The 12,148-nt window shown below is 43.7% G+C and overlaps 1 protein-coding gene across 1 annotated transcript in view; it reads right to left on the reverse strand.

The window, feature by feature from the left end:
• Positions 1–12,148, reverse strand: part of ADAMTS20 (ADAM metallopeptidase with thrombospondin type 1 motif 20) — a gene marked incomplete at both ends in the record, with an annotated part of 108,616 nt that overhangs the window by 63,085 nt on the left and 33,383 nt on the right. The window contains 5 exons of the mRNA XM_082011981.1: positions 877–981; positions 2,587–2,728; positions 3,372–3,518; positions 11,488–11,593; positions 11,975–12,015. Coding sequence (XP_081868107.1) covers positions 877–981; positions 2,587–2,728; positions 3,372–3,518; positions 11,488–11,593; positions 11,975–12,015 — 541 coding nt within the window. The remainder of the gene's footprint in view (positions 1–876; positions 982–2,586; positions 2,729–3,371; positions 3,519–11,487; positions 11,594–11,974; positions 12,016–12,148) is intronic.

A 12,148-nucleotide genomic window follows, 5' to 3' on the forward strand; every position in this document is an offset into this window, starting at 1 on the left:
GAAAGGCTGTATTGTCTGAAGATACAGATCAAGATCTGCATTCAAAAACAACCTGATGGATGCTGCACTCTCATCACCCAAACACTCTTTACCAAATAAACCAATGAGCAGGGTATAGGAAATCCAGCTTCCATTTCTTCTTGGTTTTATGTGTCAAAGCATGCAATCCATACCTCATACAGCCAGGCAGTCCTACACATTAGAGCTCCTGTTTTTCAGCACTGAACAGATCCAAGTATCCTGAATTATGTCACAATAGGCAAGACAGTATAATGAATGACAGTTAAGTATGGTTAAGGCACTTACTGGAGTAGGTGAAGAGGTACTGATATACTTTATTATTTTGTCTGAAACAGACACAATGCGCAAATATCTACTGAAACCAGGTTTCTAATCCAAAGACTTCCTCTTTCCAAGAAAGTGTACTCCTGTATCTGAGTCACTAATATTTAAATTGTTCTGGTTCAGTGGAAGAGTCTTAACAAGACAAACTGGGGGAAATATGCTTTTGGGATGTCATGTTTCCAGGAAGTTCAACTTTGGATCACTACCAATGAGGAAAAAAGCCAAGTTTGTTATGAATGATCTGAGCTTTTCAAACAGAAGGAAAGATGGCAACTTTCCCCTGAGGTCTTCCACCTATTTTTAATGAATGTGGCATCTATAAACTTTTATGATTATTCTGAACAGACAACCTATGTTATTTATATCACAACATTACAGGACCAAAAGAAACTGCAGGTAAAGTCAGGTAGATACTGTTCACATGATCAGTATGCTACAGGCGCAGTACTGCCACAGAGTAAGCCTTGATCTTTCTTACCTACGTCAACAAATTTGCCATAAGGAAGTACCAAGAAACAAATGAAGGCTTACCATTCCCACACCACAAACCGTTCCATCAGCCAAAGGCATGTGCTGAGTACGACAACCCTTGTGAACACCTTCTGTGCTTGTGCACCATAAGCGTTTGCATTGTTTCTAAAAAGAAAACAAGATTACTTTTGTTGCACCTGTGACACCATTTTAGACATTAGTTGGGATATTTGTATTGTTTTCTTATACCATATGGGCTTAGTGTTTGTTATTAGTACTACCATTATTCACAGATAAAACCACACAAAACCAACATGGATTTTGCTAAAGGCCAGGCAGGAATGTGGAATATTTGAAACCGAACCCATTAGAAGTAATAGATAACTTCATTTCCTAATTTGGTAGAAAATTTAATCAAAAAGTATGTAAGAGGTTAAGGTTGATACTATGCAGCACAGTTTGCATATAATCCCCAGAAGAAAACTCTAACTGGAATTGTTCTTAAAAATACACTGACTAGAAAAATAAGAAAGACTCCTTTTCAAATTGTTAAAAGACTCCTAATGGACAACTAACCTTTATGGATTACAAAAATTACAAAGCAGTCCTCAGTAACACCATCTTCAGGTCTTTGAATCTCCCTTTACTTTTCTATAATATTCTCATAAAGCCTGACTCCTCCTAAACAACATTTTACCTCATCAAAAGCTCCACTTAATTCAGTCTAAATCTGATCTTAAATTGTCTCCTTTAAACAGCTCCAACAAGCCATGCAATACTAGTAGAGGTATTTGACAAATTGGTCCAAAATCTAACTCTACATCACCTCTTGACAGTAATCACAGAATCACAGAATCACTAGGTTGGAAAGGACCTTGAAGATCATCAAGTCCAACCATTAATCCAGCGCCACCATGTCCCCTAAACCATGTCCTGAAGCGCCACATCCACACGTTTTTTGAACACTTCCAGGGATGGCGACTCCACCACCTCCCTGGGCAGCCTGTTCCAATGCCTGACCACTCTCTCAGTGAAGAAATTTTTCCTAATATCCAATCTAAACCTCCCCTGGCGCAACTTGAGGCCATAATGAATGAAGTCATAACGTTATATTTATATTTATTTTATATTGCACTGGCCATTGGCATTTTCAAAATACAACTTAAGTTTCAATATGAATCTACTCATTTTCTTTCCAGATCCCAATTTTGCTTTAAAAAAATTTTTGGTTAATTATACAAAATGTACACTCTAACAGGCATGAAAATATTTTTTCTCTCTTTGGCAAAGTAGAGGGAATCTACACTTTGGACAAAACATTTAGAACAAATATTTAAATTAAATATTAATTTTCAAGTTATAATTTTTTAAAAAGCACTAAAAGAAGCAGATAAGAAAGACTTGTTAATGTAAGATAAGAGCTGTAATGTGAAACCATTTGTAGGAAATGTTGAAATAATTCCTTTTCAGTAGTTGCAGGAAGTCTTAATTTATGCAGCTTTAGATCTTTTAAAGGAATTATAATTACACTTATAGATGAGAAAATCAAAATGAATGTATCCTGCTTTTTAATTCTATATATTTCTAGCATATAGAGCTGCAGTACTCTCCACTGAACTCTTCCCCCTTCAACAGAATAGAACCCGAACTTTGACATATTTCAGGATAAAATTCTTCCAAAACCCTAAGTCATGAGATTCCATTTCTAAATCTACCCTTCAGTAATTTTTTAGTATAGATTGAGCATGACTGTGGGTGTTGTTCACTCACCAGATATGGGCACACTTGTGACCCAAGACCAAACATAAGTTCACACTGCTTGTTGACATCATACACTGATCCAGGCAGCTGAGAGGAAAGATCATATATTCTTCCACTAGGTTTGTCCAGGAGACATTCACCATAACCAGTACTGTTGTAAAAACAGGAACAAATTGTGAATAAATCGCTCTTAATTCATCGGGAGCCTAATCACACAACACTTACACATGCATATCTCAGTGGCATTACTGGTTTGCATGCTCACCTGTCTAGAATTAACTTAAATTAATTAAAATTAGTAAAATACCAGGTTACTTGATTTTCTTTTATTGGATTTTGCATTAGATCCACCAAAGAAAGCTTAAGTTTTTTTCCTTTCTGGCTGTAATTCCTCATTTTCACATTCTTACAGGAAAAAAAAAAAGATGGTACTGCCTAAATTATTTGTCTAGATTATAGTGCCTACCACTTATTTTTTAAATAAAAACTTCCAAAAATAACGTGTTCCTATTCTGGCCTACTAAAATCGTACTAAAGATATTTTCAATGACCAACACCACTACATTAAAAAAAAAAAATCTTCTTAGCTTTGCACGCTGAGTGCAACTTTAACATAAAGTCATGAATCATCCAATGAGTTAAACACATGTATTTTTCTGGAGGACTGAGGCCCTACAAGTCAGTGGTTAAAGCCAAGAGCAACACAGAAACGGTATTTAAGCAATACCTTTAAAATACTTCTCAGGAACACATGAAATTGGAAAGCAAAACCATAGCATTATATTGATACTTACTCAAGAAATTCAGTGATATATTTTTGACTGCATTTTGACCAGGTCCATGGACTTGTATGGTAATTTAAAGTTGGAGCCATCACATGGTATTGATGTTTAATTCCAGCTTCTTTACATTTAAAACTGTCATCATGAGGCACATTAAATCTAAAAAGCAAAAAAGACAAACTCCAAAACAGATTCAGCAATAATTAATTGAAACTCTCTGCTGTAGCAGCAAATGCTTCATTTTTGAGTTTGAAAATGCCTTAAAATTAAATGGGACTCACTTAATATGACTATCTGACATTGTGGCAATAGGTATTTTAAAACACCTTACAAAATTTTCTCCTTATCCAAACCATTCCTAATTATATAATGCTGGGCACAGCAAGAATGTTACAATTACTTAGTTCTTTAGCTCACCAGAAAAATTCAAGTGTTTTGGGAGTATGCCACTTTAAATGAATAACCCATCTCTTCGACTGAATATACAGGCCATGGCTAGACTGTCCATAACTGTCCTGGTTTCAGCCAGGATAGAGCTGGTTTTCCTCACAGAAGCTAGTGTGAGACTGTGTTTTGGATTTGGGATGAGGAACTGTTGATAATGTGCTGATGTTTTGGGTTGTTGCTGAGCCGTCAAGGACAGTCCAGCTTCTTGTGCTGGCCTGCCAGCGAGCAGGCTGGGGGTGCATGGGGAGCTGGGAGGGGACACAGCCGGGACAGCTGACCCAGACTGGCCAAAGAGATATTCCCTACCATACGACGTCATGCCCAGTACATAAACTGGAGTTGGCCGGGGGGGCGGAAATCGCTGCTCGGGGACGGGCTGTCGATCACGGGGTGGTGAGCAATTTCTGTATTGGGCATCACTTGTTCTTATACATTCCTTTGTTGGTATTATCATTATTGTTCCCTTCTTTCTTTCTGTCCTATTAAACCGTGTTTATCTCAACCCACGAGGTTTTTCCTAATTCTCTCCCCCGTCCCGCTGTGGGAGGGAGAGTGAGCGAGCAGCTGCATGGTGCTTAGTTGCCGGCTGGGGCTAAACCACGACAGTCCTTTTTGGCGCCCAACGTGGGGCCCGAGGCTTGAGATAATAACGGTTGCAGGTCACAATATCAGTTTGATTTGCATCATGCTCTCGTCTTTGCTGTACATGTTAAGGATCGGTGTTGGTTTCTGCGGGCTGCTGTACTCTGCAATGATTAGTAATGTCTCGCCTGTGAATTTTGTTTTTAGAGCACTGACCTTGAGCTTAATGTGGTATCATCTGAGCTCTGTACTAAAGCCGTTACTGTATTTTGGCTACAGTCTTGTGGAGACGATTAGCAATTATACTTCTGCCTCTGAAAGGTTTTTTATGGAGGAAATGCAGAATGGTACCTTTGATACCCTCTATCATAACATTTCCTCCTTCATCACAATAATTTTTCAGTATTTTGAACACCCTTGGCTGGTTAAAATACCTCTATTGCTACTTCTGGGGAACATGGTTTCAGTTTTGTCTAAGGTTGGCAAGCAATTTAAGAATATCACCCGGAGATCTGCCCCAAGGCTGGATAGTTATGAATGGCAGGGTGTGTGGAACAGCATGGGCAAATGCCTGGGGCGGTGGGCACCTCCGGTGTTTTGGAGATTCACTCCCGAACAAGTGCAGAATCCTGATAAACTAGCAGAATATCTGGAAGAAGTATGCTGTCAGCCTGGCAGCTCCAAGGAGACACAAATCATTGCCATGTGCTGGGGCCTGGCCCATGCCTACCGAACCCTATTTAACACTATGCAAAGGGGAGAGGGGCTCTCTGGGTCTGATGGCAATGTGGCAGGCACTGTGACTACTCCAACGTCTGTAGCAGGCACTGTCACTACTCCAACCCCCACGGCGGGCACTGCCACTACTCCAACCCCCATGGCGGGCACTGTAGCTACTCAGACTGTTGCAGCTGAACCAGAGAACCAGCCCATCCCGGTATCAGTTGCCCCTGTACAAAAGAAGAAATCTTGGAAGCGGAAGTCAGCTCGTTTAGTAAGGGAGGAGGAAGATTCTGCTAAGAAGGAGCCAGAGGAAGAGAGTGAGGAGGCAGAGTGCTCTGAAGCAGGGCCATCACAAGCACGGAAGAGGGAAGAGAGCGAGTCATCGCTTGAAGAGGAGGAAGAGGAAGAACTTATAAAAGAGACGGTAACTACCCGATCTCTATCCCTGAGTGAATTGCGAGATATGCGAAAGGATTTCAGCCGTCGTCCAGGTGAGCACATTGTCACCTGGCTGCTCCGATGCTGGGATAATGGGGCCAGTAGCCTGGAATTAGAGGGTAGGGAAGCCAAGCAGCTGGGATCCCTTTCTAGGGAAGGGGGCATTGACAAAGCAATTGGAAAAGGTGCACAAGTCCTCAGCCTCTGGAGACGACTCCTATCGGGTGTGAAGGAAAGGTATCCCTTCAAGGAAGATGTTCTATGTCACCCAGGCAAGTGGACCACCATGGAGAAAGGTATCCAGTACCTGAGGGAGCTAGCGGTGCTGGAAGTGATTTATGGTGACTTGGACAATGGACAATCATCCAAAGATCCAGATGAAGTCAATTGCACGCAACCTATGTGGCGGAAGTTTGTACGGAGTGCACCATCATCATATGCCAACTCATTAGCAGTAATGGCCTGGAAGGACGGAGAGAGACCAACGGTGGATGAATTGGCTGGCCAACTCCGGCAATACGAAGAAAGTCTCTCTTCCTCCCTACGGGCCTGCGTCTCTGCTATAGAGAAACTGTCCCGAGAGTTCCGGCAATTCAAAGAGGATATGCCCTACCCTCCACCCATACGGACCAGTGTCTCAGCCATTAGGAGTAAGCGCTCTTCTGTTCAAGAGAGAAGATATAGAGGATACACACCACGAGCCACCCTGTGGTTTCAATTGCGTGACTACGGAGAGGACATGAGGAGGTGGGATGGAAAACCTACCTCGACCCTAGAGGCACGAGTACGCGAGCTGCAAGGAAAAACAATTACAAAAGGGGGTTCAGGTTCCTCGAGGAAAATCGTCGCTCCACTTTCCAGTGGGCAGCTTCCCAGAAAGAATAGAAGAGCTGATCTCACCTCTGATCCTCTTGAAGGGACTTCTGATTCCTATTTACAAGAAGTGGGTAACGAGTACTATGAGCAGGATTAGAGGGGCCCTGCCTCCAGCCAGGCGGAGGAGAGGGACAACCGAGTTTATTGGACTGTGTGGATTAGATGGCCTGGCACGTCAGACCCACAGGAATATAAGGCTTTAGTGGACACCGGTGCACAATGTACCCTGATGCCATCAAGCCATATAGGGGCAGAACCCATCTGTATTTCTGGAGTGACAGGGGGATCCCAACAGCTGACTGTACTGGAGGCTGAAGTGAGCCTAACTGGGAATGAGTGGCAGAAGCACCCCATTGTGACTGGCCTGGAGGCTCCGTGCATCCTGGGCATAGACTACCTCAGCAGAGGGTATTTCAAGGACCCAAAAGGGTACCGGTGGGCTTTTGGTATAGCTGCCTTGGAGACGGAAGAAATTAAACAGCTGTCCACCTTGCCTGGTCTCTCAGAGGACTCTTCTGTGGTGGGGTTGCTCAGGGTCAAAGAACAACAGGTGCCGATCGCTACCACAACAGTGCACCGGCGGCAATATCGCACCAACAGAGACTCCCTGATCCCCATCCATGAGCTGATTCGTCGGCTGGAGAGCCAAGGAGTGATCAGCAAGACTCACTCACCCTTCAACAGCCCCATATGGCCAGTGCGAAAGTCTAATGGAGAGTGGAGACTGACGGTAGACTATCGTGGCCTGAATGAAGTCACGCCGCCACTGAGCGCTGCTGTGCCGGACATGCTAGAACTTCAATATGAACTGGAGTCAAAGACAGCCAAGTGGTACGCCACCATTGATATTGCTAACGCGTTTTTCTCGATCCCTTTGGCGGCAGAGTGCAGGCCACAGTTTGCTTTCACTTGGAGAGGTGTCCAATACACCTGGAATCGACTTCCCCAGGGGTGGAAACACAGCCCTACCATTTGCCATGGGCTGATACAAACTGCACTGGAACAGGGTGAAGCTCCAGAGCATCTGCAATACATTGATGACATCATCGTATGGGGCAACACAGCAGAAGAAGTTTTCGAGAAAGGGAAGAAAATAATTCAAGTCCTTCTGAAAGCTGGTTTTGCTATAAAGCAAAGTAAAGTCAAGGGACCTGCACAAGAGATCCAGTTTTTAGGAATAAAATGGCAAGATGGACGTCGACAGATCCCAACGGATGTGATCAACAAAATAACAGCTATGTCTCCACCAACTAGCAAAAAAGAAACACAAGCATTTCTGGGTGTTGTGGGTTTCTGGAGAATGCATATTCCAAATTACAGTCTGATTGTAAGCCCTCTTTTATCAAGTGACCCGGAAGAAGAACGATTTTAAATGGGGCCCTGAGCAACGACAAGCCTTCGAACAAATCAAACAGGAGATAGTTCATGCCGTAGCCCTCGGGCCAGTACGGGCAGGACAAGATGTTAAAAATGTGCTCTACACGGCAGCCGGGGAGAATGGCCCTACCTGGAGTCTCTGGCAGAAGGCACCAGGAGAGACTCGAGGTCGACCTCTAGGGTTTTGGAGTCGAGGATATAGGGGATCTGAGTCCCGCTATACTCCAACTGAAAAGGAGATATTGGCAGCATATGAAGGAGTTCGAGCTGCCTCAGAAGTGGTTGGTACTGAAGCACAGCTCCTCCTGGCACCCCGACTGCCGGTGCTGGGCTGGATGTTCAAAGGGAGGGTCCCCTCTACGCATCATGCGACTGATGCTACGTGGAGTAAGTGGGTCGCGCTTATTACACAGCGGGCTCGAATAGGAAATCTTAATCACCCGGGAATCTTGGAAGTGATCATGGACTGGCCAGAAGGCAAAGATTTTGGAATATCACCGGAAGAGGAGGTGGCGCGTGCTGAAGAGGCTCCACCATATAATGAACTGCCAGAGAACGAAAGGCAATATGCCCTGTTTACTGATGGGTCCTGTCGTATTGTAGGCAAACATCGAAGGTGGAAAGCTGCTGTATGGAGCCCTATACGATGAGTTGCAGAAGTGGCTGAAGGACAAGGTGAATCAAGTCAGTTTGCGGAGGTGAAAGCCATCCAGCTGGCTTTAGATATTGCTGAACGAGAAAAATGGCCAGTACTCTATCTTTATACTGACTCATGGATGGTAGCAAATGCTCTATGGGGGTGGCTGCAGCAATGGAAGCAGAGCAACTGGCAACGCAGAGGCAAGCCCATCTGGGCTGCTGAATTGTGGCAAGATATTGCTGCCCGACTAGAGAATCTCGTCATAAAAGTACGTCACGTAGATGCTCACGTACCCAAGAGTCGGGCCACCGAAGAACATCAAAACAACCATCAGGTGGATCAGGCTGCTAAGATTGAAGTGGCTCAGGTGGATCTGGACTGGCAACATAAGGGTGAATTATTTATAGCTCGGTGGGCCCATGACACCTCAGGCCATCAGGGAAGAGATGCAACATATAGATGGGCTCGGGATCGAGGGGTGGACCTGACCATGGATGCTATTGCACAGGTTATCCATGAATGTGAAACGTGTGCTGCGATCAAACAAGCCAAGCGGTTAAAGCCTCTCTGGTATGAAGGACGATGGTTGAAATATAAATATGGGGAGGCCTGGCAGATTGACTATATCACACTTCCACAAACTCGCCAAGGCAAGCGCTATGTGCTTACCATGGTGGAAGCAACCACCGGATGGCTGGAAACATACCCTGTGCCCCATGCCACCGCCCGGAACACTATCCTGGGCCTTGAAAAGCAAGTCTTATGGCGACATGGCACCCCCGAAAGAATTGAGTCAGACAATGGGACTCATTTCCGAAACAACCTCATAGACACCTGGGCCAAAGAGCACGGCATTGAGTGGGTGTATCATATCCCCTATCATGCACCAGCTTCCGGAAAAATTGAACGATACAACAGACTGTTAAAGACTACACTGAGAGCAATGGGTGATGGGACATTCAAAAATTGGGATAAACATTTAGCCAAAGCCACCTGGTTAGTCAACACTAGGGGATCTACTAATAGAGCCGGTCCTGCCCAATCAAAACTTCTACGTACTGTAGAAGGGGATAAAGTCCCTGTGGTGCATGTGAGAAACATGCTGAGGAAGACAGTCTGGGTTACTCCTGCATTAGGAAAAGGCAAACCCATTCGTGGGATTGCCTTTGCCCAGGGACCTGGGTGCACTTGGTGGGTAATGCGGAAGGATGGGGAAGTCCGATGTGTACCTCAAGGAGACTTGATTTTGGGTGAAAACGGTCAATGATTTGAATTGTATTATGTTAATTGTTCAGAATGACATTACTACTATGGCTGCTATCTACCATATCAATGGTATTATAGTAAGAATCACCCAGACTGATGAAGAATGAGCTTCACTGAAACCAAGCAACGTGCACCAGTGATGAAACCAGAACTGGCTTCAGCAGCTTGCGCCCAACAAATCCCTCGAGATCGACATCTTCGACCTGCAGATCATGGACATGGACCGTGCCAGATGACAATCCAACACCACATACCATCTCCCCTGCCCTGAGAGACTGCTATGATGGATGAAGCCCAGAGTCATGGACTGACTGAACTTCATAGACATTTTAAGTGATGGCCCATGGACTAAGAGAGTGATATCTGTGTGTATATATTAAAGGACAGGAAGAGTAATAATGAATAATTGGAATGTATTGAAAAGTATAGGACCTGGGCATGACGTAAATGGTATGGAATAAGGGGTGGATACTGTCCTGGTTTCAGCCAGGATAGAGCTGGTTTTCCTCACAGAAGCTAGTGTGAGACTGTGTTTTGGATTTGGGATGAGGAACTGTTGATAATGTGCTGATGTTTTGGGTTGTTGCTGAGCCGTCAAGGACAGTCCAGCTTCTTGTGCTGGCCTGCCAGCGAGCAGGCTGGGGGTGCACGGGGAGCTGGGAGGGGACACAGCCGGGACAGCTGACCCAGGCTGGCCAAAGAGATATTCCCTACCATACGACGTCATGCCCAGTACATAAACTGGAGTTGGCCGGGGGGGCGGAAATCGCTGCTCGGGGACGGGCTGTCGATCACGGGGTGGTGAGCAATTTCTGTATTGGGCATCACTTGTTCTTATACATTCCTTTGTTGGTATTATCATTATTGTTCCCTTCTTTCTTTCTGTCCTATTAAACCGTGTTTATCTCAACCCACGAGGTTTTTCCTAATTCTCTCCCCTGTCCCGCTGTGGGAGGGAGAGTGAGCGAGCGGCTGCGTGGTGCTTAGTTGCCGGCTGGGGCTAAACCACGACAATAACATATCACCCCAATATTCACATCGTAACTCTTGCTATTCAGTAACAAAAACAAACTGCAGAGCACATCAACATCATATTTATGCAATTAACACATCCTCTTGTTTTATATCTCAGTTTAAGTACCATGACAAATGGCATGTATCTAAATGAACTTCCAGGCACATGAAAATGAACAATCTAGCTACTCAGCTCTGTAACATCGTCGTTACCTACACTGTGGCATGCCTCATGGAGCTAGAGTATAGCACCTTTCTGCCATCACTGATGAGGTATGCTTCATAAAATAAAATGCTGTCATCTCCTCTTATTTTTCTGTGTAAAGTATTTCTCTTTGTGTTAGTCTACTGTATTCTGAAAGGATCAAACACAAGGAAGAATATTTCTGCGTTATATTAACAATTGTCTTTTCTTAAAGGTAAATTCCTATCAGGGCTAGAATGCAGTTGGAGTTAACAGGACTATATTGCACATCTACAATATCTGTCACAGTGTCCCAATCAGTTCATATGACAAAAGGACAGAATACAGCTGTATGGCCAGTATTTGCCGTAATTCAGGATACCAACCAGGTTATAAAATTCACAATTTCTCTACCTCTAGGTGGTTGGCAGAGCTGGCTCACTGCTAGGGGCAAAAATAATGACTTTTCTAAGAGGACATAGCAGACTGCACCCTCTTAGAAATGTAGAGCCCATCACTGGAAACTGGTCAGATTCAAAAGGAAATTAAAAAAATTTACCTGCTAGGAAATAGGTACTTACACATGTCCAAGCTCATGCGCTATAGTAAAAGCAGCACTCAATCCATTTTCTTCACTTATAGAACAGCTGCGTAGTGGGTCACACATTGTACCTAGCTCTGCTAAACCTGCAAAATTGAATCCTTATATAAAAGCTTAAAAGAATGAATTTTCATGTAGAAGGACTGACTCTATAAGCCAATACTATGGCACCAGAGTTGAAAGTCATGCCTCAACCATGCAGAAAATTTACACAAAACAACCAACCACCTGGCACCAAAGTACGTGCCAGGGCAGAACAGCATTGACGAGTTAATTTTTTTGTCTGTGTGACTTAAATTTGCATCTATTTTCTGATTTAGTCTTAATTTATTTTTCTCCCTACAGTGAAATTCTCATATATTTTCTGTTATAAAATCATAGAATCATCAAATCTTTGGGCTGGAACAGACCTTTTAATGTCATCTAGTCCAACCCCCAATCATACTGATTAAAAAAGAATAACTCACCAAGAGTATCACACTTCTCTCTAGCTCTGCAGATATCTTCCCTTGAAGGAAAAGATTTATTTAAAATTATTACAGCAAATAAAATAACATTTTTAAAGTATTTCACTGTTGCTATATTAATTACAACAATTGCAAATCTGATTCTCAATTTTTAATCTTACAGTCCATTCAAAC

The sequence above is a fragment of the Phaethon aethereus genome (assembly GCF_964289735.1).
Source record: "Phaethon aethereus genome assembly, chromosome: 1".
In the NCBI taxonomy this organism is placed as follows: domain Eukaryota; kingdom Metazoa; phylum Chordata; class Aves; order Phaethontiformes; family Phaethontidae; genus Phaethon; species Phaethon aethereus.